General features: G+C 43.0%; 1 protein-coding gene across 1 annotated transcript in view; it reads left to right on the top strand.

The window, feature by feature from the left end:
- Positions 1-24,106: 24,106 nt before the first annotated feature.
- LOC141140901 (vomeronasal type-2 receptor 26-like) overlaps positions 24,107-27,394 on the top strand; it is a 173,774-nt gene continuing 170,486 nt past the window's right edge. The window contains exon 1 of the mRNA XM_073628474.1: positions 24,107-24,324. Within this exon, the coding sequence (XP_073484575.1) occupies positions 24,107-24,324 (218 nt within the window). The remainder of the gene's footprint in view (positions 24,325-27,394) is intronic.

Here is a 27,394-nt window from a genome sequence, read left to right as displayed (position 1 = left end):
TTAGGTGAACACTATGCAGAGCTCGCAAAAAAACTAACTTGTAGCTTATTCAGCTGCCTGCGGTAGTGATAGGATCAGGAAAACACCACCAACCTTCTATAGGTAGCTTTAGCTGAACACTGTGCAGAGCTCGTACTACACTAACTTGTAGTTTTAGCTGAACACTGTGCAGAGCTCACAAAAAACTAACTTGTAGCTTATTTAGCTGCCTGCGGTAGTGATAGGATCTGTCACTTACCTGGTAGGTGGACCCCGGAATGCAGAGAACGGCCTCTCGTATGCCTCCGACTTAAGAACCCCTGAAGATGTGAACAGGGACTCGAAAGTACAGAGGGGCACAAGTGCCTGACTGGAACACTGAAGTAGAAGGCAGGATCCTGTAGTCAGCAGGGAGGTGCACCGTAGTCCTGTAGCAGGTTGCAGACAGCAGGGAGGTGCACTGTAGTACTGTAGCAGGGTGCAGGTAACAGGGAGGTGCACTGTAGTCCTATAGCCGGATGAAGACAGCAGGGAGGTGCACTGTAGTCCTGTAGCAGGTTGCAGACAGCAGGGAGGTGCACTGTGGTACTGTAGCAGGATGCAGATAGCAGGGAGGTGCACTATAGTCCTGTAGCAGGTTGCAGACAGCAGGGAGGTGCACTGTAGTACTGTAGCAGGATGCGGATAGCAGGGAGGTGCACTGTAGTCATGTAACAGGTTGCAGACAGCAGGGAGGTGCACTGTAGTACTGTAGCAGGATGCGGATAGCAGGGAGGTGCACTGTAGTCCTGTAGCAGGATGCGGATAGCAGGGAGGTGCACTGTAGTCCTGTAGCAGGTTGCAGACAGCAGGGAGGTGCACTGTAGTACTGTAGCAAGATGCAGATAGCAGGGAGGTGCACTGTAGTCCTGTAGCAGGTTGCAGACAGCAGGGAGGTGCAGACAAGCTGGGTCAAGGTACTGGCGGGCAGATCAGGTACAGAAGGGCAAACCAAGAGAATAATCAGAGTCCAAGCCAAGATCGGGGCGGGCAGCAAGCAGGTAAGTCAGGAACAAGCCAAGTAAGTACTGGATACAAGAAAACTGGTAACAAGGTAGCAGGGGTCTCAGGAAACGCTGTAGACCGGACAGCAAGGCAGCATTGGAACAGTCTTCTTTAAATAGCCTATCTTTGGCGCCAAGTGGTGCTATTGCGCATGCGCATACGCCCGTTAGCGCTATTGGCGCTATTGCGCGCGCGCGAGCGCCGGATGGCGCTTCTATGCACAGGCATTAGTTTAACCCTCAATCTGCTGGGATAACTGCAAGAGGGCTTTTCCTGACAGGATCAGGAAAACACCACCAACCTTCTACAGGTAGCTTTAGGTGAACACTGTGCAGAGCTCGCAAAAAAATAACTTGTAGCTTATTTAGCTGCCTGCGGTAGTGATAGGATCAGGAAAACACCACCAACCTTCTACAGGTAACTTTAGAAGAACACTGTGCAGAGCTTGCAAAAAACGAACTTGTAGCTTATTTAGCTGCCTGCGGTAGTGATAGGATCAGGAAAACACCACCAACCTTCTACAGGTAGCTTTAGGTGAACACTGTGCAGAGCTCGCAAAAAAACGAACTTGTAGCTTATTTAGCTGCCTGCGGTAGTGATAGGATAAGGAAAACACCACCAACCTTCTACAGGTAGCTTTAGGTGAACACTGTGCAGAGGTCGCACTACACTAACTTGTAGTTTTAGCTGAACACTGTGCAGAGCTCGCAAAAAAATAACTTGTAGCTTATTTAGCTGCCTGCGGTAGTGATAGGATCAGGAAAACACCACCAACCTTCTACAGGTAGCTTTAGCTGAACACTGTAAAGAGCTCGCAAAAAACTAACTTGTAGCTTATTTAGCTGCCTGCGGTAGTGATGGGATCAGGAAAAGACCACCAACCTTCTACAGGTAGCTTTAGCTGAACACTGTGAGGAGGACACACTACACTAACTTGTAGCTTTAGCTGAACACTGTTCACAGGACACATTACACTAACTTGTAGCTTTAGTTCAACACTGTGCAGAGGTCGCACTACACTAACTTGTAGTTTTAGCTGAACACTGTGAGGAGGACGCACTACACTAACTTGTACCTTTAGCTGAACACTGTGAGGAGGATGCACTACACTAACTTGTAGCTTTAGATGAACACTGTGCAGAGGTTACACTATACTAACTTGTAGTTTTAGCTGAACACTGTGAGGAGGACGCACTACACTAACTTGTAGCTTTAGCTGAACACTGTGAGGAGGACGCACTACACTAACTTGTAGTTTTAGCTGAACACTGTGCAGAGGTCACACTAAACTAACTTGTAGCTTTAACTGAACACTGTGAGGAGGACACACTACACTAACTGTAAATAGTCTAGCTGCCTGACTGTGGTACTAATAGGATCAAAAGAACACCAGCAATTTTCTTCAGGTAGCTGTAAATACTGTAACAAGACAAGCCTGCCTGTCAGTAGGAAGATAACAGGAATGGATCTAGCTAAACTGAATACAGTGTATATATATATATATATATATATATATATATATATATATATATATATATATATATACAGCACCTGGGATGCATATATATACACAATACACTGTAAGTGCAGCGAACTCACTGACTGTCCTGCCTAATCTAGCTAACTCAAATGAAATAACACTGTCTCTTTCTCTCTCTCTAAGCACGCTGGAACACACTACACTCCCGCATCGACCACAGCTTAATGCATGGACTTCATGTAAGTACTCAGGGTGCTTCCCACCCTTCCTTGCTTGTCACGTCTAATTACCAGTGGAATCACCATAGATTTCATTTATGCTTTAGATGTCCCCTGAACACCTGCCCCTGATGAGTGTCTTTCACACGAAACGCGTTGGACATATGGGATCTAGACATATGTCTACAACACACTTTCAATTCAGAACATCTGAATTTTTTACATGTATATATATGAAATGTTTGTATGTATTATCTATCAAATGAGACCACAATGTGATGCCAAGTCTGATATTTTCTTGTCGCTTATTGCATATGCACATACTTATGTGTTTGCAATTCACTATGAAATGATGTTCACTATAATGTCTATCTTTATGTGGTTTCTTTCTTGACTGGGTTTTTTATGCATCTTATTTTTTCAATAAACATGTACATTTATTTTAGTTCCCTTCACTTTGTCTATGACCTCATTTAAAGTCCCGCCATGTCCAACAATTTTGAACACACTACACAGGGCCGCCGTGTAGGCGGCCTTATATAGTGTGGGGCATGTTCTAAACCCCCCTGAGCCATAATTGGCCAAAGCCACCCTGGCTTTGGCCAATTACAGCTCTCTCTACTGACGGCGCTGTGATTGGCCAAGCATGCGGGTCATAGTGCATGCTTGGCCAATCATCAGCCAGCAATGCACTTCGATGCCGCAGTGAATTATGGGCCGTGACTTCTGTGTGTTGTTCCTGATTCTGTGTGACTTCTGATCTTCATTTGGCTTACCTCTGACCTGCGTTTGTCTGCTACCTGCCCCGACCTCGGCTCATCTATGGATTATGCTCCTGTCTCCTGTTTCTGCTTGATTGATCTCCCTGTGCTGATTTGGCTTGTTACCTGACTATCTTGCTTTCTTCCATCCATGCCTGATCTACCTGACCGTTACCGACCCGGCTTGTCAGCTTCCAATCCAACAAGCTTCCACCTGGTTCCTGCTTCCAGCTGCTTGTTACAGTTTGCCTCCAGCCAGCTCATCTACTAATTGCTGTCATCTAGGATCTGCTCATCTTTTTTATCCTCTAACTTTAAATTTTCTCTTACATGCATAGATTTCTCTTGTTCTGCCCACCAGCTAAGCATGAGACAGTAATGCCCTGTACACATGATCGGACATTGATCGGACATTCCGACAACAAAATCCATCGGATTTTTTCCGACGGGTGTTGGCTCAAACTTGTCTTGCATACACACGGTCGCACAAAGTTGTCAGAAAATCTATAAGAAAATACGAAAAACCCCTATCGGGGCTTTAATGCAGCCAATTAATTCAGAGTGAGTGGGTAATCAAAAATAATTTTATTAATACAAAAAATTGTATAAAACAGATGGGTTCTGACCGAAGTCAGGACATGAACTGGAGTACAACATAAGATAAAAAACAACGGACAATGCCCATAATCAGGAACAGTGTACAGTACAATATATTTTAGACAACAAGATCATAGATACTAAAAGGTGACGCGTTTCGACCCTAACTGGGTCTTCTTCAGGGAATAGTTGTCAGCAGTCACAAGGTTCCTGATAGTTCTGAATGTTCATGGTGAAAAAGGTATGGTCCCTCCTGTGTCCTTTACCTCCCCAATGACAGGCCAGCTCCCCGGAGAGTGGGTAATAGGCCAACATGCCTTGCAAGGGATCACGCATAAACTACCCCCCGAGGGGGAACCGGAGGGTGAGGGGCACACACTGCACCCAAAGTGGAACAACGGTAATGCTAGTACTGAAGACAGGAAATGGCTTAAATCAAATTGCCCGGGGTTCAATCAATCAGACCAGTGGCTGCATGCGGGTGTTTCACAGAGTCAGGAGAGAGTCCATTGACTCTCACCCTCCGGTTCCCCCTCGGGGGGTAGTTTATGCGTGATCCCTTGCAAGGCATGTTGGCCTATTACCCGCTCTCCGGGGAGCTGGCCTGTCATTGGGGAGGTAAAGGACACAGGAGGGATCATACCTTTTTCACCATGAACATTCAGAGCTATCGGGAACCTTGTGACTCCTGACAACCATCCTCTGAAGAAGACCCAGTTAGGGTCAAAACGCGTCAGATTTTTAGTATCTATGATCTTGTTGTCTAAAATATATTGTACTGTACACTGTTCCTGATTACGGGCATTGTCCATTGTTTTTTATCTTATGTTGTACTTCAGTTCATGTCCTGACTTTATAGGTCAGAACCCATCTGTTTTATACAATTTTTTGTATTAATAAAATTATTTTTGATTACCCACTCACTCTGAATTAATTGGCTTCATTAAAGCCCCGTTAGGGGGTTTTCATATTTTCTTATGCATCTTGTGGGGTGCGCAGCCCATTTGTCTGTACTCCTGTGAGTGTCCCTGTTTTGTCGTTGTCAGTAAATCTGATCGTTCTGAACACGGTGACGTAAAACATGTACATCAGAACTATAAACAGGGCAGTAGCCAAAAGCTTTTGTCTCTTAATTTATTCTGAGCATGCGTGGCACTTTGTGCGTCGGATTTGCATACACACGATCGGAATTTAAATGATCGGATTTTGTTGTCGGAAAATGTTATATCCTGTTCTCAAACGTTGTGTGTCGGAAATTCCGACGGAAAAAGTCCAATGGAGCCCACACATGATCGGAATTTCCGACAACATAATCCAATCACACTTTATCCGTCAGAAAATCTGACTGTGTGTACAGGGCATTACAGTAATGAATGTCTCTTATAGTGAACAATGTGTTGCTTGTGCAAATTCTACAAATTATAGCATATGCTTTAATGTGTAAAATGTTTGTTTGGGAGGGTCTTACATGGCACCCAAGCAGAAATGGAGTGTAAAAGCCCCCATGTTAGATCTGAAAACTACTGTCATCTTGAATCCTCTAATCTTTCATTTTCTGCCTACATGTGTAGCACGGCCCCCTAGGGGACTGCTTGGGTTTACCTGATCATCTGCATCGCTATGACCCTGTGAACCTACCAACCCACCTGACACTCTGGTTTCAGACATCATTGCAACACCTTTAAGTAATAAGACAGCACTCAATGCATTTATATTCCAATAATGTTTACTGGAATACTTCAGTTAAGGTATGGTTGTACAAAAAGTAATGGTTCAACTGAGTTTAGGGATGACAGCACAAACTCAGACGAATGACTACTTAAGAAATGTCAGTTGAGACAGAAGGCAACAACAGAATATTATATACACATATGTACAGTAGTATACCACTTGGATATATCTGAAAGGATAAGCAAGTTAAACAGCAATACAGACAATACTTCTAGAAAGAGAAACCCAGGCCGGCCTGTTTTCCCTCTCATCTTAATCTGGAGTAGATATTTTCCAGCGGTTCTGAGTCAGGTTCTGATTCATGGTCTGGTTCAAACTCTGGTTCATGTTCTGGCTCAAGCTCTGGTGCATGTTCTAGCTCAAGCTCTGGTGCATGTTCGGGTTCAAGCTTTGGCTCAGAAACAGTTTCTCTCTCTGTTTCATTGATGAGAGGAATGGAGGTCTCTGGCACATCAATAATTTCAACAGGTTCTTGACATTCTTGTTTTCTCTCATCAGGTGGAAATCCAACATTCAACCTCTGGTGGTAGAGGACATGTCCCCTGCGTGGCAGGGTTGTCTTCAAGAGGGGAAATCCATAACCAATCAAGAGCTAGTTCCTCCCCATCACTCTCTTCTTCAGGTAGCATGGGTTGGCAGGCTTTCCCGGGCCTAGGCCTCAGAGTAGGGGACTGGTAAGTCTCTAGACAAGGAGATGGAGGTACCCGAACGGCCTCAGATATAGGTAACAAAGATGATTTCAGTGCCAGGTCTTCAGGGGACCAGTCTTACCCTCAGGCCAAATTTTGTATACAGGGAGCCTGGATAAATCACTTAAAGACAATGTAGGGTTGAGAGTTCCACCTATCAGCCAGTTTATGCTTTCCAGGCACTCCTAGATTGCGTAGCAACACTCAATCTCCGGGTTGTGAGTCCTGAACCCTTACTTTGAGATCAAAGTTTTTTTTTGTTGTTCCTCTGTTCTCTGGTGGTAGAGGCTTCCTTGGCTTTCTCATAGGCCATCTTTAGGCTCTTCCGAAGCCTGTCGACATACCCCCAGTAGGAAGCCTGGGAGGTGTGATCTAACGATGTTCCAAAAGCCAGGTCCGCTGGTAAATGAGCCTCTCTTCTGAACAATAATCTGTAAGGGGAATACCCAGTAGAGTCATTGGAGGTGCTATTTTAAGCATGAACTACTACAGCTATATGGTCTCCCCAATGCTATTTCTTCTCCGAGGGAAGGGTTCCCAACATATTCAGCAGGGTATGGTTGAAACATTTGGGTTGTGGATCCCCTTGAGGATGGTAAGGAGTGGTTCTGGATTTCTTTATATTCAAGATTTCGCACAATCTTCTGATTAACTTGCTCTCAAAGTCCCAACCTTGGTCTGAGTGTAGACATTGGGGCAGTCCGAAGTGGGTAAAGAACTTTTCCACCAGAGTTTTTGCTACAGTACTTCGTCCACTCAAGTCAGGCTCCAGACACAAGAAATCAATGCACATCAATTCCATTGGCCCTTGGCTCTGGAGATGGCCCATTGGGGCTGCCCTGCCGGGTAAAGTCTTTTTTTGTATGCACCTGATGCAAGAGCGACAATAGATTTCCCCCTCAGCTCTCATGGTTCGCCAATAGAATCAGTCCCTGACTAACTTGAAGGTTCTGTCCGGGCCTAAATGACCATGATCATCATGAAGAGTGGTCAAAACCTTTAACCAGTGTTTCTCAGGGAGGAACAATTGACAAACACCCTCTGGCTCTTCAGAAGGGGCTCTCCGGTATATGACCCTATCTTCTAATCGCATTTGTTCCCACTCTCTGTGGACTACTTTTGCTCCCTCAATGGAACAATCCAATAGCATCTGAGGGTCTTAAATGGATGGGGACTTCCTCAGAAGATTTCCCAATGGATCTTCCAGTTGGTCCCGCCTCATATCTTCTCTTGTCAGTTAAGGCAATTCTTGACTGCGCACTTGTGATCACTATAATATTTGGGCACTCCAGCTGGAGTGCCTCCTACAGCTTCAGTTCCTACCACTCCTCTGTGCCTGTGTTCGACACCCTGATACACAGCCAATACTCTTTCCAAAGGTAAATGGACCCAACTCTTTTGGCCAGCATTTGTGGTATGGGGTCTTGGGGAAAGGGCATCAGCATCCCAATTTCCCACTCCTGGTCAGTACTTCAGACTGAACCAAAACTCAGACAGAGCGACCAGCCACCGATGTCCAGTGGCATCCAGCTTGGCAGTGGTTATTAGGTAAGTCAAAGGGTTATTATCCGTCTTCACCACAAACGTGGCCCTGTACAGATAGTCACATAGTTTTTCTACCACTGCCCACTTGAGGGCCAAGAACTAAAATTTGTGTGCAGAATAGTTCTGAGGTCTGGTAGAACTGGCATTTTTCTAATGACAGCTTCAGTCCCTCTATGTGTAACCGTTGGAAAAATTTCTCCAACTGAGCTTCATGTTCCTCCAATGTTCTGCCAAACACAATGATATCATCAAGGTACACTAGCACTTCCACCAAGTTCATATTCCCCACAGTGTTCTCCATCAGTCTCTGAAAAGTGGCAGGGGCCACAGCTAATCCTTGTGGCTTTTAGTCAAATTCAAAAAATCCTAGAGGGCTGATGAAGGCCGTTTTTTCTCGGTCATCCAGATGCATGGGTATCTGGTAGTACCCGCTCTTTAGATCCAACACACTGAACCACTTGGCCCCGGACAGACATAGCAGGACCTCTTCTATGCGGGGGGTTGGGTACTGGTCTGGTATAGTCCTTCAGTTCAAGGTTCGGTAGTCAATACTAGGGATGAGCTGAACACCCTCAGATTCAGTTCGCAGCAGAACATGGGAACAGGCAAAAAATTTGTTTGAACACACGAACACCGTTAAAGTCTATGGGACATGAACATGAAAAATCAGTGACCCGGGTCCCCAAACACTTTTTATGACAATACCATGCATATAAGCCCTTAAAATTAGCACTTTTGATTTCCCCCATAGACTTTTAAAGGGTGTTCCGAGGCTTTCGAATTTGCCGCAAACACCCCAAATTGTTCACTATTCGGTGAACAGGCTTACGTTGGACTCGAACATCGGGCTCATCCCTAGTCATTACACATCTGGAGTGACCCATTCTTCTTTCTCATTATCACAATCAGGGATACATGAGGGCTCCTGGACTCCTTAATGACTTCTTCAGCTCGGTCAGCTGTTCTCTAAGGTCCTCCAGATCACACAAAGGGATCTGCCTGGCCCTTTCATGAAAAGGCTTGTCTTCAGTTCAGCCAAATTCGATGTTGGGTAGTCCTGGCGCAGCCCACACCAAAGTCATTTTTGGAGAACACCTTCTCCCATCGGGCTAATTGAGCTTTAATCTTCTCCTCCCATTCTGAGGGTCTATAGAAGCAAGAAAATCCCGAACTGCCGCACTCTGAAGACAGACATCTTTATTTCATAGTCAATTAAAATCCAACAATAGCCATCTCACAGGAACAGAGCGTAGCAATAGCTAACGCGTTTCACATACAGAGATGCTTATTCATAGCTAAGGTGTACATGAATAAGAATGCAGATAAGTAGAGAAACAGAATAAAAAGCTACCAATCAGAAACTGGCAGTAAACAAATGAAACAATTAAACCATTAAACAATTATCCATTAAAAGGACACACTTTGAACATCAAATGGGCCGGACATCCCAACAATGGAAAACACATGTAAAAAAATAAAGGGGGATTTATATTATCTCCACAAATTGAAAAACAACCTGTAAACCATGACATTATCTCCTCTTGATGTTCATACCATAATGGGATGACTGATATAATGGCAGCAGTGCAAAACGTAATGAGAAACAAAATACATATGTAGCAATATAGAGAACTCTCTCAACAGTTTACATACAATATACAAACCAAATGATCCTTTCCAAGAGGTTATTGTATATTGCAGCCACGACACATAATTGCTAAAACTCGAAAAACATTTCCAAATATTGATGCAAATGTTACCATCTTAAATTACTGTTACATGTTACACATTACATAAAGGAATTGCGAAAACACTATTCCCGAATGGAACATGAATGATAATAAAAAGAGACCTGTCAAAATATTTAAATATTTAGAAATCTCAAAGAACAAATCATGTATTATGACAGTTTAAAGGGAGGTATGTATCTTTATCATAAGTTCATGAAAAGATGGGAAAAGTAGCGTAATCTAAAAAACTTTGCTCACTGAAATACAGGAAAAGGAAATATTTTCAAAACGAAATCAGGTTAGAAAAAAATAAATTAATAGAGATGATCAGAGTGTCCCCACCTTAATTACAATAACAATATAATATTTGGGCACTCCAGCTGGAGTGCCTCCTACAGCTTCAGTTCCTACCACTCCTCTGTGCCTGTGTTCGACACCCTGATACACAGCCAATACTCTTTCCAAAGGTAAATGGACCCAACTCTTTTGGCCAGCATTTGTGGTATGGGGTCTTGGGGAAAGGGCATCAGCATCCCAATTTCCCACTCCTGGTCAGTACTTCAGACTGAACCAAAACTCAGACAGAGCGACCAGCCACCGATGTCCAGTGGCATCCAGCTTGGCAGTGGTTATTAGGTAAGTCAAAGGGTTATTATCCGTCTTCACCACAAACGTGGCCCTGTACAGATAGTCACATAGTTTTTCTACCACTGCCCACTTGAGGGCCAAGAACTAAAATTTGTGTGCAGAATAGTTCTGAGGTCTGGTAGAACTGGCATTTTTCTAATGACAGCTTCAGTCCCTCTATGTGTAACCGTTGGAAAAATTTCTCCAACTGAGCTTCATGTTCCTCCAATGTTCTGCCAAACACAATGATATCATCAAGGTACACTAGCACTTCCACCAAGTTCATATTCCCCACAGTGTTCTCCATCAGTCTCTGAAAAGTGGCGGGGGCCACAGCTAATCCTTGTGGCTTTTGGTCAAATTCAAAAAATCCTAGAGGGCTGATGAAGGCCGTTTTTTCTCGGTCATCCAGATGCATGGGTATCTGGTAGTACCCGCTCTTTAGATCCAACACACTGAACCACTTGGCCCCGGACAGACATAGCAGGACCTCTTCTATGCGGGGGGTTGGGTACTGGTCTGGTATAGTCCTTCAGTTCAAGGTTCGGTAGTCAATACTAGGGATGAGCTGAACACCCTCAGATTCAGTTCGCAGCAGAACATGGGAACAGGCAAAAAATTTGTTTGAACACACGAACACCGTTAAAGTCTATGGGACATGAACATGAAAAATCAGTGACCCGGGTCCCCAAACACTTTTTATGACAATACCATGCATATAAGCCCTTAAAATTAGCACTTTTGATTTCCCCCATAGACTTTTAAAGGGTGTTCCGAGGCTTTCGAATTTGCCGCAAACACCCCAAATTGTTCACTATTCGGTGAACAGGCTTACGTTGGACTCGAACATCGGGCTCATCCCTAGTCATTACACATCTGGAGTGACCCATTCTTCTTTCTCATTATCACAATCAGGGATACATGAGGGCTCCTGGACTCCTTAATGACTTCTTCAGCTCGGTCAGCTGTTCTCTAAGGTCCTCCAGATCACACAAAGGGATCTGCCTGGCCCTTTCATGAAAAGGCTTGTCTTCAGTTCAGCCAAATTCGATGTTGGGTAGTCCTGGCGCAGCCCACACCAAAGTCATTTTTGGAGAACACCTTCTCCCATCGGGCTAATTGAGCTTTAATCTTCTCCTCCCATTCTGAGGGTCTATAGAAGCAAGAAAATCCCGAACTGCCGCACTCTGAAGACAGACATCTTTATTTCATAGTCAATTAAAATCCAACAATAGCCATCTCACAGGAACAGAGCGTAGCAATAGCTAACGCGTTTCACATACAGAGATGCTTATTCATAGCTAAGGTGTACATGAATAAGAATGCAGATAAGTAGAGAAACAGAATAAAAAGCTACCAATCAGAAACTGGCAGTAAAACAATGAAACAATTAAACCATTAAACAATTATCCATTAAAAGGACACACTTTGAACATCAAATGGGCCGGACATCCCAACAATGGAAAACACATGTAAAAAAATAAAGGGGGATTTATATTATCTCCACAAATTGAAAAACAACCTGTAAACCATGACATTATCTCCTCTTGATGTTCATACCATAATGGGATGACTGATATAATGGCAGCAGTGCAAAACGTAATGAGAAACAAAATACATATGTAGCAATATAGAGAACTCTCTCAACAGTTTACATACAATATACAAACCAAATGATCCTTTCCAAGAGGTTATTGTATATTGCAGCCACGACACATAATTGCTAAAACTCGAAAAACATTTCCAAATATTGATGCAAATGTTACCATCTTAAATTACTGTTACATGTTACACATTACATAAAGGAATTGCGAAAACACTATTCCCGAATGGAACATGAATGATAATAAAAAGAGACCTGTCAAAATATTTAAATATTTAGAAATCTCAAAGAACAAATCATGTATTATGACAGTTTAAAGGGAGGTATTTATCTTTATCATAAGTTCATGAAAAGATGGGAAAAGTAGCGTAATCTAAAAAACTTTGCTCACTGAAATACAGGAAAAGGAAATATTTTCAAAACGAAATCAGGTTAGAAAAAAATAAATTAATAGAGATGATCAGAGTGTCCCCACCTTAATTACAATAACAAAAAGCAAAAAACAGAAAACAAAATGTAAAGAGAAAAGTAAAGGAAAGAAAACCTTTGGAGCTAAATGAACCCTCTATTAATCAGTTTTCTTAATCAGATAAAAGCCTAACTGGAATGGGCTCTGGAGATGATCAGAGTCTCCTTCCACTTGCTGCAGTCAAAGAGTCGGACCATATATCTCACTCTCACTACCGATACAAAAAATACTTTGAAGTTAAAATTATCTACCAATGTCTAAGGACTAAAGATTAAGGAACTAAACATTAAAGGGAAGCGAGAAACTGTATTTAATGTTTGCGACATACAGTAGAAACATATATCGCTCATTGTATCACATATATATGACATCAGCGTAACGGCGTAAGTCTATACCAATAATGGTGCCATACACATGTGGCACCAATGTGTCACATCTAAAGAAAAAGAAATGTATATGGCCAATAAAGTGAAAACTATATGTAAACATGTATTCTAATGTCCTGGGGTAGCCAGGTGAAGACCATGAGAATACATAAGAACTAGTATTCTATTTAATAGTGTACTTGGAGAAATACACTTCATACAACATTGATATTATGTAATTTATTGGTAGAAATGAGACACGTCCCATTCAAAATTGAGCCCGAATGGGAGCCTAGTGTTCAAAATGAAAATCCACCGGACCTCAGGCTTGCATAGTAGATCTTATTAATATCTTATTAATGCCTTGCATAACTAGACTAGAGGTGTTCTTATTGTTGACTTCATTCCAGTGTAGTGCAACATTCGTATTATGGTTTTTTTCGATGTCATAAACGTGATCGTATAATCGATCTTTAAGTCTGCGAATTGTTCTTCCAACGTATTGTGCAGAACATGCAGTGCAGGTTATAGTATATATAATATAACGAGTGTTGCAATTAACAAAGAAATTAATTTTATGAGATTTACCAGCTGATGAAGATGTAATCGTATCACCACCTTTGATAAATGGGCAATAGGCACAATTTTGTCCCCCACATCTAAAGGTGCCTCTAAAAGATAACCAGTTATATGTACTGCTCCTACTGGAGAAAAGACTAGGTGACAAAAGATTTCCAAGGGATGGGGCTTTTCTTGACACAGTATGTATCCCTCTAGCTAAAATCTGTGAATATATGGGGTCATGTGACAAGATTGGAAGATATTTATTTACTATTTTGCGCACTTTATCGTACTCCAAGCTATATGGAGTAGAAAAGGTAGGAGTGAAATTGTTATCCCTGCCTCCTCTATTTTTATTTTTATATTTTTATCCTTCTTTGTGGATTTCTCTGCAAGAAGTTTACCTTGGGGTCCTTTAGATGCTATAGACACACCCCTATTGATCACTGATTTGGAATATCCCCTATTTTCAAACCTAGAGGCCATATGGATAGCTTCTGTGTCAAAATCCGATACTCTGCTACAAAGTCTTCTGAGCCTCAGAAACTGGCCAACCGGGACACTCCGCATGGTGTGTCCCAGATGGCTGAAATCAGCCCGTAAACGTGTGTTGCCTGCACTTGGCTTCCTGAATAGATTGGAAACAATTTTATTGTCATGTCCAGTGAGCGTGACATCCAAGAAATTAATCCTGTGAAAATTAAGTTTTCCTGTGAATTTTAAATTCAATTCATTGTCGTTTAAGTAATTTAACCACTGTTCTAAATTAATCTGAGGATCTGAAGCAATGAATAGCAGATCATCAATGTACCTTCAAAAGAAAATAGTATCTTTTCTATCAACACCAAAAAGGCGGAGCCTTTCCCACCATCCCATATAAAGATTGGCCAGGGATGGCGAGAACTTAGCTCCCATAGAGGCTCCGCATTTTTGGATATAATAGTCCCCGTCAAACATAAAGAAATTATGAGTTAATAGATATTCCAGACACATAATAATGAATTCCTGTTCCACCAAAGAAAATTGACCCGACCTATCCAAGAAAAAAGCATCCGCTTGCAATCCCAGGTTATGTGGAATAGAGGAGTACAAGCTAGAGACATCGCATGATATCCAACAAAAATTCTCTTCCCATTCCATCCCATCCAATGTGGACAGTAGTTGTTTAGTGTCTCGTAGGAAGCCTGGCAAGCTATTAACCAAAGGTTGCAGTTGTTGATCAACCCATTTACCTAAGCGTTCATTAAGCGAGTTAAGCCTGCTACAATCGGTCTGCCAGTCAAGGGCATAAGTCACCTAAGGAAGTTTAGGAAGATGGTGAAAAATTAGCATTATTGGAAAGGTGGGAAAAAGTATTTCTTTCTCTTTGGGGGTAAAAATGCCAATCGAGACCGCTCTGTCCAAGAGGGACGATAATTCTTTTTTGAAAGAATCTGTGGAATCACCCTTAAGTTTGTGGTAGGTGGTCTGATAGTTGACGTAAAGCCTCCTCCCTATATGTGGAAGCATCCAGAACTACCACCACTTCACCTTTATCAGCATTTCTAATTACTATAGAGGAATCTTTACGTAAGTCATTAAGGGATAATTTTTCACCGCTTGAAAGGTTCTCAGAAGTATTGTTAGAGATATTTTTTGCTAGATAAGTCAAATCCCTTTCTACTAACTTTTGGTATAAGTCCATGTCCTTCCCTCTAGAATTAATAGGGTAAAAATCTGATTTCACATTAAGGGACACTGGATTGCAATTAGTATCATTAGTAGGTGTATCATGCGTTGATTTGTTTTCCAAATCTGACAAGGCTATGAGGGCACACAGTTCAGTAAATAACTTAGAACAAGAGAATAACTCACCACCTGATGTTCCATTCGAAGCAAGGGCAGGCTGAGCATCTTCCCTCTCAGAGAAGAAATGCTTTTGCAGTGTACGAGCCAGCCTATTGACATCAAGGATGGTTCCAAATAAATCGAATTGGTTTGAGGGACAAAAATTTAAGCCTTTAGATAGAAGTGATATATCAGCGTTAGAGAGTGGACATGATGATAGATTAATAACGTTCTGATCTTCTACTGTTTCCGGCCCCGGAGTTGGTAGCAAACCTCCATTGGTTTCTTTTATGTCTTTTACCGGCTCTCCGTGTTTTCTTTTCTTCTTTTTCTTTCCCTTCCTGCTGTGTCTGAAACCACCTTGGTTTAAAGAAGCGATATTCTCATTCGGTGTACGTTGGGAAGTATAATTATTATCATTGGAAGAATCAGATCCCATAGCTGCCAGGGTATCACAGGTACGTTCGCCCTCAGTATCTGAAAATCTAACTCGATTTTTAGAGAGGGTCTTCCTAGGGCAATTTGGATGGAAGGAAGTTTTCTTCCAAGTGTAAAGGATCAAATTATGGGAAACCATGTTGGCGTGCAACAAAGTGCATATAGGGGACGCCCCTTTGGATTATAAAGGCAGAAAAAGAGTAAAGAGAATGTGTAACCATAAAAGGCACCAGCTGTGCCAGCTTTATTTAATGTACAAAAAATAGATAAAAATGTCTGAAAAGACAAGACAAACATATACAACAGGTAATCAATAACTTTGCAGGGAATTGTGTGTAAGACATATAGAGCATAAATAGAGCATAAATAGGTAATGTCACCCAATGCCAGCGACCCCAAACCATTAACTCGCACAGGGTGAGTGTGGTGGGGGTAGGTGGCTAATGCATATTTCCCAACATGTTTCGGAGAAGACCATAGTCAAACTTGTATAATCCTTCTTCAGGGAAATTGTTTTACATACAGATGGGTGAAAGAAAATTATTTCTAGTCTCTAGAACATAAATATGAACATCAATAAGTAACATAGCAAAAAAAAGAGACCATATACATGGTCTATTTTGTGACCATTATTATATAACAAAAGATCATGGTACTTACATAATGAAGCTCATGTCATGAATAAAAACAAACAGATGAAGAAATCAATATGCTGGTTGTGAGGGTCCCAAGGTGACAGAGGGAGCGCCCGTGACAGCACGCAGAATCGCAAGGGCACCTTCACAAGGGACGCCCAATCCACCCTGTAGCAAACAATGTCAGCATTAGGGGGAAAGATTGCACAAAGGGAGAGGCTAAAAAAGTGTGTTTGTTTAGAAAAATCTATAAGTGTGTAAGGACTGTCCCTGTAAGGTGCCAAATCCATAAAAGACATGGTTCATACCTTGGTTTGAGAGGTAGATCAGGGGCATCTGCTGCTGACAATCCGGTGTCTGCCACTGTATTGGCATAAGACATCCGGATGTGAGCAAAAGAGTGGCCTATATAAGGAACAATAGATCATTTTGGCAAGATTACTCAAATCAATACAGCTGTGTTTTGACACAGCTGAAAGAGATTGAATCAGGGGTGTGTGAAGAGTGGCTAATTGGAGGCAGACCGAGAGACCGCCCCAGCCGCCGCGCTGACATGCACGGCGGGCGGGGACGTGCCTCAAGGGGTGTACCTCAGGCACAATGGCGTGCAGCGCAGCCACGCCCACAACTGGCGCGATGGTGTCACGTGTCAGCGTGCCACCAGCGAGGAAGCCTCACCGATCATCATGGAGATGATGGTGAGGGCATATAGACGCTCCACCCCGCACAGCCAGTGCAAGACGGGAGGAAGAAGCCATCACCGTCCTCGGCTGCAACAGGGGGAGCCCACCCGCCGGGTGTCAGCGCACAAGCAGCACCACGGGAACCACAGAGGCCCGATCCTGCCACCTTGTGGATAGATGAAAAAAGGCAACCAGCATGTTTCACAGAGAAAATAATCGCAGTGTGACATAAAAAATAATAATGAATAATTAAATAGACAATAATAGTACAAATGTGAGTAAAAAACAAAAAAAACCAAAAAAAACACAAGAAGAACAAAAACATAAACAAGGAAAAGAAGAATAACAGTGATTAAACACAAAATATAAAACAGCAATGAGAGGGATCAAGCCAGCACTATATACCGGGATATATTGTTGTATATGGTTGGAATGATTGGAAGGGGTCTAGATTGAGCTGATATCCTACATATTAAGTTCACATACCCCTGATGGGAAGCCTGGGAGGAAGGGTCTAAAGTTAAAAGCCTCATTCAGTCCTGGTGGCACAGTGGCTCGTAAACTGTGAATCCACCTAAGTTCACATTGAAGGAGGCTTTTATTGAAGTCACCACCTCGTGAGCTAAAGTGGATGCGATCAAGTCCCAAAAAATGAATTTTGGGGATCGAGATGGGGTGTGCCAGGGCCATATGTCGGCCGATAGTTACATCAGGATCACGTTTTAAGATGGTTGAGACATGTTGATATATTCTCTTCCATAAGGGATTAATGGTCTTTCCAATATAATATCCTCCACATTCACATGTGAGTAAATAAACTACACCTGGGGTCTTGCAATTGATAAAATGTCTTGGGTGAAATAACTGTCCATTGGGTAGGTGGATGTCCCTACGCCGGTCCATATACTGACAGTAGGGACATCCACCACACGAAAAGGTACCCAGGGTTTTACAAGTATCCCCCCTGCGTGACCTATACTCACTTTTCACTATTCAGTCACCAACAGATGAGGCCCTTCTGTAAGTCACAGCCGGTGTGTCTGGGACAAAAGCGGATAGAAGCGGGTCCATTTTTAATAAGTGCCAATACCTATTCAGGATTTGTTTCAATCCTCAGTGTTGTGTGGTGTATGTGGTAATAATTCTGGTAGTATTGGCAGTAGAAGATCGTGTCGATGTCTCCAATAAATCATGTCGTGACAAGGCTAATGTTCTTTTGTAGGCCTTTTTGAGAGAGGATCGAGAGTAACCTCTTTCGAGTAGTCTAATCCTTAATTTATCAGCCTCTTCCTTAAATGTAGAATCGTCTGAACAGTTTCTGTGTGTCCTAAGATACTGTGTGTAAGGTATGGAAGACAGCAGGGGTTTGGGATGAAAACTAGTTGCGTGTAAAAGAGAATTTCCCGCTGTGGGCTTATGGTACAGCTGACTAGAGAGACTGCCGTCCGACTGTTTTTTGACCGACACGTCCAGAAAGGTGATCTCGGTCTCACTGTATACCATAGTAAAAGCTAGATTGAATTCATTACAGTTAATTGCAGCCAAGAATTTGTGCAAAAGTTTGTCTGGGCCTTCCCATAAGAAAAACATTGTCTATATACCTGCGCCACGTTAAAACGTGGCACATGTAGATAGACAGTGAATCGTTGTGATCAGAGAGTGTTCCCACTCCCCCAGGTACAGATTGGCATACGATGGGGCACAACAGGTCCCCATCGCAACACCCTGTACCTGGAGGTAGTGGGAACCATCAAAGCAAAACACGTTGTGAGATAGTATGAATTCAAGGGAGTTTAAAATAAACTCATCGTATTCTGGTTTGGATTCACGGAATTGAGAAAGTACGCGGCGCACCATTGCAAGGCCTAAATTGTGTGGTATACTGCAATATAAGGACTCAACGTCAATACTGACTAGGAGAGTACCCTCAGGGATGTATATATCTCGTAGTGCTTGTAAAAAATGTATGGTGTCGCGTATATACGATGCTTGACATTCAACAAATGGTTTCAGATGGTTGTCGACCACCCGACTGAGATTTTCCGTGAGGTTGCCGCGTCGTTACTTCTTCCAAGTGTAAACTTTATCTGTGTCATAATCCAGCTGGTCTCTGGTTCGTTTATCTTTTTTAGTGGCAATGACACTCTTTTCCAGCTTGTCAAGTCTTCTGTTAAGCTGGCTATCCAAGTCAACATAATTAGGCATGTATTGTTGTTCAGCAAGCTCCTTTGGATACTAGTCATCTCACTTTGTGGATGGTCCAGGTCCTTTTGTTTGAAATCAATAATAATCTTCATTAACTTGAACGAACAAGTTTTTGTTTTTGTTTCTCCTTACGTTTTGCACTGCTGCCATATCAGTCATCCCATTATGGTATGAACATCAAGAGGAGATAATGTCATGGTTTACAGGTTGTTTTTCAATTTGTGGAGATAATACAAATCCCCTTTGGGATGTTTCCTCTTGATGTTTACTTTTTACATGTGTTTTCCATTGTTGGGATGTCCGGCCCATTTGATGTTCAAAGTGTGTCCTTTTAATTGTTTAATTGTTTAATTGTTTAATAGTTTAATTGTTTTACTGCCAGTTGCTGATTGGTAGCTTTTTATTCTGTTTCTCTACTTATCTGCATTCTTATTCATGTACACCTTAGCTATGAGTAAGCATCTCTGTATGTGAAACGCGTTAGCTATTGCTATTCTCTGTTCCTGTGAGATGGCTATTGTTGGATTTTAATCAACTATGAAATAAAGATGTTTGTATTCAGAGTGCGGCAATCCGGGATTGTCTTGCTTCTATAGACTTGTGCACAGTCTGCACCTGATATCAATCGAGGGTGGAGGCACTCATTTGTAGTTCTAAGGCTTGGTGAGCGGCATATCCTTTACGATTGCTCTATCCGGACATTCCCATTCTGAGGGTAGAGCAATTTTTTTTCCTTGCAAATTATTTTTTATTATTCAGCTCGTTGACAGCTGATGGCTTCCCGTCCCTGCTCATTAACAACCAGCTCATTAACAACCAGGCTGAACTGTTCAACCAGCACTAATCTCTACCACACTGTCCCTAACCAGAAGGAGCTCTATCCCTGCAATGCCTACTTCACAAAATGTGTGTCATTTTGTTTCACTAAAGATGGCCGCGGAGGTCACCAGGCTTCTAGTGTCCAATCTGACAGCTTCTCCCCTGAGCTCCAGAGGGACAAAGTTCTCCATTAATCCCTCCTGTACAGTGGCTATGACACAATGCCATCTACAGCCAGGAGGCCACATTGCACCTGCCTTATGTACTAATGCACTCATCTTCTTTTTCCTTAAAGAAGACTTCAAGGTAGGGCATTTTGTTACATAGCTTGGACCAATCTAACTATGCATCCCTCTAGAATCTGGAAATCACTTTAGTAGACAACCCTACTACAGTGATCTCCACTAGATTCTGGGTCTTGTACCAAATGGATTCCCTGCTGCATTGTAAACACAGGAGTTTGAGATATCACTGCCCCACCTTCTCACCTCATCCAATTAGAGAATGCTTTGCGAGTGCAAATGCAATGCAAAGCATTTTCTGAATCAGATCCTTGCTGTGTGGCTGACCGCCTGTGTTCAGCATGCAGCTGGGAAGCCATTCAGCACAAGACCTAGATACGAGTGGAGATCACAGTAATAGATACTGCTACTGTAGTGATCTCTACTATCATTTGGGTCCTGTGCTTCAGTTTGTAGAGGGATCCCATGTGTATTGTATGTGCATTGGTACATTGCTCCAAGCTACTATATTTGGAATTCTTTTTTTAGGACACATTAAAACCAGTACTTGGGGCTTCTAATGCCTCGTACACACAGTCGGACTTTCTGGGAAGCTAGTACTTGCGTACTTGCCGCCAGACTTCCTGCGGACTACCGCCGGACTTTCTGAATGGACGGACTTGCCTACACACGACCGGACTTTCCGGCAGACTAGGTCCGCCGGTCTTTCCGACGGACTTTCGCCGGAGTTACGGCGGACTTTCAGAATGAATGAACTTGCCCACACATGGCCAAGTCCGTTCATTTTGAACATGACCCAGGTACGACGGGACTAGAAAAGGAAGTCAATCTCACCACTTTTATCGGCGAGATTGACACCTTGGATTTTAAGGGGAACCCCCTACACCAAAAAAACGGCGTGGGGTCCCCCCAAAGTCCTTACCAGAACCCGATCGGAGCATGCAGCCTGGCCGGTCAGGAAAGGGGGTGGGGACGAGCGAGCGCCCCCCTCCTGAACCGTACCAGGCCATATGCCCTCAGCATGGGGGGGGGCTTTGGGGGAGGGGGCGCCCTGCGGCCCCCCCACCCCAAAGCACCTTGTTCCTATGTTGATGAGGACAAGGGTCTCTTCCCAACAACCCTGGCCGTTGGTTGTCGGGGTCTGCGGGCGGGGGGCTTATCGGAATCCAGGAGCCCCCTTTAATAAGGGGGCCCCCAGATCCCAGTCCCCCACCCTATGTGAATGAGTATGGAGTACATGGTACCCCTACCCATTCACCTAGGGAAAAAGTGTCAATAAAAAAACACACTGCACAGGTTTTTAAAGTAATTTATTAGACAGCTCCGGGGTCTTCTTCCGGCTTCAGGTGTCTCTCCGGTTCTTCTCCGTGCTCTCCGGGTCTTCTGCCGGGCTCCTCCGCTATCTTCTGCTCTTTTGCAGCTCTTTTGTTAGCAGGGGCCCGGACTTCTTCCTTCTGTCTTCCGCCTTCTTCCTTCTCTTCTTCTCTTCTTCTCCTCTTCCGATGTTGACACGACGCTTTCTCCGGCTGGACTGCTCTCTGAGCGCTCCGCTGTGACTTATATAGGCGGAGACCCCGCCCTCTTATGCCGTCACAGTCCCTGGGCATGCTGGGACTGTGACATTTTAGACGGCATGGTCAACAACCACGCCCCCTTATGCCGTCACAGTCCCAGCATGCCCAGGGACTGTGATGGCATAAGGGGGCGTGGTCTCCGCCTATATAAGTCACAGTGGAGCGCTCAGAGAGTAGTCCAGCCGGAGAGACCATTGTGTCAACATCTGGAGAAGAGAAGAGGGAAGAAGACAAGAAGCCCAGAAGTCCGGGCCTCCACTGGCAAAAGAGCGGCATGAAGACAGCGGAGGAGCCGGCAGAAGAACTGGAACACCAGGGGAAGAGGCCAGAGAGAGCGGAGAAGAATCAACCGGACACAGGAAGAAGAGGAACCGGAGGGACCCCCGAAGTCGGAAGAAGACCCCAGAAGCCGGAGGAAGACCCCCCCAGAGCTGTCTAATAAATTATTTTAAAAACCTGTGCAGTGTGTTTTATTATTGACACTTTTTCCCTAGGTAAATGGGTAGGGGTACCATGTACCCCATACTCATTCACATTGGGTGGGGGGCGGGATCTGGGGGCCCTCTTATTAAAGAGGGCTCCTGGATTCCGATAAGCTCCCAGCCTGCAGACCCCGACAACCAACGGCCAGGGTTGTCGGGAAGAGGCCCTTGTCCTCATTAACATGGGGACAAGGTGCTTTGGGGTGGGGGGCCCTGCAGGGCGCCCCCCTCCCCAAAGCACCTGCCCCCCCATGTTGAGGGCATGCAGCCTCTACGGTTCAGGAGGGGGAGCTCGCTCATCCCCATCCCCTTTCCTGACCAGCCAGGCTGCATGCTCGGATCGGGGTCTGGTATGGTCATTAGGGGGGACCCCACGCTATTTTTTCAGCGTAGGGGTTCCCTTTAAAATCCATACCAGATCTAAGGGCCTGGTATGCCCCGCGCTCGCTGCAATAGGAAAATTTGTTTTTCCTATTGCAGCGAGCGTGAGATGCAATACCCTGCCCTTGCGTCGTATCTGGTCCGTCGGACCAGCATACAGACAAATGGGCTTTCCGTCAAGAACTCAGTCCGGCGAAGTTACGACGTAAAGATTTGAAGCAGGCTTCAAATCTAAAGTACGTTGGATTTCTGACCGAAACGGTCCATCGGCAGTCCGATGCAGTCCGATGCAGACCACACATGGTCGGATTGTCCGCCGGATTTGGTCCGGCGGCGTCCGTCTGACTTTTGTAGCCGAAAAGTCTGACGGTCTGTATGCCCCATAATTCTTTGTTTTCTTCTTGCACAAGGGTACATGTCAGTAATTTTTTGGATTGCTAGTGCACACGTTCTCCTCCTCCTCCCTTTTTCTGTGTCTTGTACTACACAATAGCAGGTACCCAACCCTCATTATTTTGACCAAAAAGTTCAAGCCAGTGCCATTATTTTGCACAAAAGGCCATTCCATGTCCATGGCATGTGGAATGCCCTAAGGTAGCAGGAGGTAAAGGTGTAATATGAAGAGGAAGAGTGTTTGGGTGCTGAAGGTTAGGAGGAGAAGTGTTGGAGTGTTGAAGGTTAGGAGGATAAGTGTTGGGTGATGAAGGTTAGGAGGAGAAGTGTTGGAATGCTGGCAACAGCAGGAAATATAGTGGGACGTTTCAAGGGGGATATTTCACCACTTCTTGAAACAAGGGGAAAACTCTGGTAGATCTACTGCCACCATTCCAGAGGAAGCTCAACTAGAACAATTATTGTAGGAAAAGAAAATGCTAAGTCATTTCATGAGCGTAAATATAGAAGACATAGAGAAGCAGGTATTCAAACACTTAAACATGTTTGCAGGTAAGGGCCAAAAAAAAGGTAAGTAAAGACAGTCTTCTTTTACAGGCCTTGCTTACTTTACAGGGTCAGAACAATATAGAACAGTTATGTGCATTGTTAATGTGAGCAGAAATCATTATAAAAAATATATTTGGTACTACCTGTGTATTTCAGTTGTATGATATTTAGCATTGATCCTTGCTGAATAGGAGCTTATTTTAAAGAAATGATATGTCTTGGTTTAGAGTCGTTAAAATAATATGAATAATAGAGGACTAAACCACTCAAAAATAAACTACCTGCACAAACAATTAAAAGTAGATAGAAGATGAAGTCAGTATAATGCGAACAAAGAGAGATGTATGGTACTGAACTGTATAAAAAGAGAAAGAGAAGCCAGCTCATTGTATTGTCATTGTGATACCCATGCTGCAGAAGTCTGTGTCACAATGGAGAATTATGGGATTTAATTAAAGAAGAACCCAGTGATCGGAGCTATGGTCATATCATATACCTACATCTTCCAGTTCTGTGTGATCCTGCAATGTATGACACTCTGGAGATCAGGAATGCAGAGTCCAGCCTGTACCCTTCATTTTACTGATGTATTTGATGAATTCCAATATTTTCAGGATGGAGATTTGATCATTGGAGGAGTGCTCACTGAGAGGTCAAAAGAAGATAATCCCAATTTACCCGAACAAAAGATATACAGGTATGTAACTTGCTTGCTATGGAGAGAAAAAATTGATCAGGGCGACAAAGAACAACAAATCGGATTTTACAAAATGATTGTAAGAAATACATGTGGTGGAAATATTATAGGAATGTATATATTGGATATAAAATGTCTCTTCATTTACATGCAAGCCAAGCTGAAAGTGTCAGGGGATGGACTACAGTGATATGGGGTCGGTGACAGTGACAAACTATAACAGTGTCAGTGTGTTGGAGAAGTTGCTGGAAAAATCTTTTCTTTAACGCTGAAAAGTGTGGGGATTCCTCCATCTGCTCTGTTTGTGTGGATGGAGCGATCTGTCATGTTTTATTTGTTGTAACTAGGGTTGCACCGATACTAGTATCATTATCGGTGCTGATACCGAGTATTTGCACAAGTATCGGTACGGCAAATACACTGATACCTGAAACCAATACTTTCAGGCTCGGTTCTTTGAGCTGTCAGTGGGTCTCCCCTGTTGACAGCTGAAGTGCTAAAGAAGTCCAGTAACTGGAGGTGTAAAAAAAAAAAAAGCAGCCGGCAATATTTATTAACAACATGGCTCAGCAGCTGAAACACTAAAATAAAAAGAAAATTTGTTTCTTTTTGTATCTTTCTGTTTCTTCATCTGCAGATAAAAGGGATGAACAAAAGTTCCTCTGTTTAACCCCTTATTAACCCTAAATTTACTCTAATCAGCCTTAATTAACTCCCTATTCTCCTCCATTTAATTATTATTTTCCTGCTTTTTTTTTTTGTTTACGTCTATTTTTTTTAAACGATAAACACTTGAAACTTTTTTTTGTTTGCTTTGTTAAAATGGAGTTCCACCCAAAAATGGAACTTCCACTTTTTGGACCCCCCCCTCTGGTGTCACATTTGGCACCTTTCAGAGGGGAGGAGGGAGCAGATACCTGTCTAATACAGGTATTGGCTCCCACTTCCTGGCATAGATCACCGCGGTGATTGCGGTGACCTACGCAACTTCCGCCGCCTACCCCGTCCGCCCCTGCTGTCTTCTGTGAGGCACAGCTGTATTCTGTGAGACACAGAATACAGCAGAGACCTGTGAGGACGCGCAGCGCGGCTCGCGCATGCACAGTAGGGAATCAGGAAGTGAAGCCACACGGCTTCACTTCCTTATTCCCTTACCAAGGATGGTGGCGGCAGCAGCTGAGAGCCGAAGGACGGATCGGCTTCGGCTGCCGACACTGCGGGCTCCCTGGACAGGTAAGTGTCCAAATATTAAAAGTCAGCAGCTGCAATATTTGTAGCTGCTGGCTTTTAATATTTTTTTTCCAGCAAAACTCTGCTTTAATGAATAATTTTACATATATATATATATATATATATATATATATATTATATATATATATTAACATATATTTACACATTTCACATTGAAAAACCACAAAAAGGAAAAAAAAAAAAATTTATTTAATTTGAAAAAAACTTTTCAATGCTGTGTACCATTGCTGATAGCTGAAGTGAAAAAAAAAACTGTTGCGGTAGGTATTGGTAATTGGTATCTGCAAGTACTAAAAAAAAAAAGTATCGGTACTCGCACTCATTGTAAAAAAAAGTGGTATCTGTTCATTCCTAGCTGTAACAGTGATCACTACAGCTGTCCTTGGATGATTTTTTTTTTCATTCATCCAGGTAGATGGAGGGATCCTCCCTTTTGAGTCATTGTATTCTGGAAGCGGGACTCTTCACTGTCAGAATACTCTGACTTCTGTTCTAGGTAATTTTATAACCAAAAATGCAGATTTTAACCACTTCAGCCCCAGAACAATTTACCCCCTTCCTGACCAGAGCACCTTTTACAGTTTGGCACTGCGTCGATTTAACTGGTAATTGCGCGGTCATGCAATGCTGTACCCAAACAAAATTTGTGTCCTTTTTTTCCCACAAATAGAGCATTATTTTGATGGTATTTGATTGCCTCTGCGATTTATATTTTTTGCGAAAAAATGGAAAATGGAAAAAGACCGAAAAATGTTTTTAAAAAAAGATATTTTCTACTTTTTGTTATAAAAAAAAAATTTAATAAACTCAATTTTAGTCATTTTTTTATGCCAAAATTTATTCAGCCACATGTCTTTAGTAAAAAAATGTCAATAAGCATATATTTATTGGTTTATGTTATAGCGTCTACAAACTAGGGTACATTTTCTGGAATTTACGCAGCTTTAAGTTTATGACTGCCTATCTCATTTCTTGAGGTGCTAAAATGGCAGGGCAGTACAAACCCCCCAAATGACACCATTTTGGAAAGTAGACACCCCAGGGAAATTGCTGAGAGGCATGTTGAGCCCATTGAATATTCTATTTTTTGCCACAAGTGATTGAAAAATGACAACAACAAAAAAATTACATTTTATCTCTTATGCCCCATACACACAGTCAGAAATTCCGCCAGAAAAAAAACTTGAATAGAGGAATTCCGCTGAAGCTTGCCTTGCACACACACGGTCACACAAAAGCTCTCTGAACTTTCGACCATCAAGAACGCGGTGACGAACAACACTATGACGAGCTGAGAAAATGAAGTTCAATGCTTCTGAGCATGCATCAAATTGTTTCCAAACATGCATGATTTTTTGTGCGTCCGAATTGCATACAAACGCATTTTCAGATAGGAAGTTTTTCTGACCGAAAAATAGAGAACCTGCTCTCAATCTTTTACTGGATGGAGTTCTGCCAGCAAAGGTCCGATAGAGCATACACACAGTCGGAATTTCTGAACAAAAGCTCACATCCGACTTTTGCTGGCAGAATTTCTGATCATGTGTATGGGGCATAAGGGTGTAAATGTTTTATTTCACTCCTCACTACCTATCACAGTTTTGAAGGCCATAAAATGCCAAGATAGCACAAAGTTGTCACTAAATGATATATTGCTCAAACATGCCATGGGCATATGTGGAATGGCACCCCAAAATACATTTTGCTGCTTCTCCTGAGTACGGGGATACCACATGTGTGAGGCTTTTTTGGAGCATAGCCGTGTACAGGACCCCAAAAACCAATCACAACCTTCAGGCATTCTAATGCCCCGTACACA

Source organism: Aquarana catesbeiana, linkage group LG01, assembly GCF_042186555.1.
Source record: "Aquarana catesbeiana isolate 2022-GZ linkage group LG01, ASM4218655v1, whole genome shotgun sequence".
Lineage (NCBI taxonomy): Eukaryota > Metazoa > Chordata > Amphibia > Anura > Ranidae > Aquarana > Aquarana catesbeiana.
The sequence above is the reverse complement of the archived record's forward strand: the minus strand, read 5'-3'. Positions and strand labels throughout refer to the sequence as shown.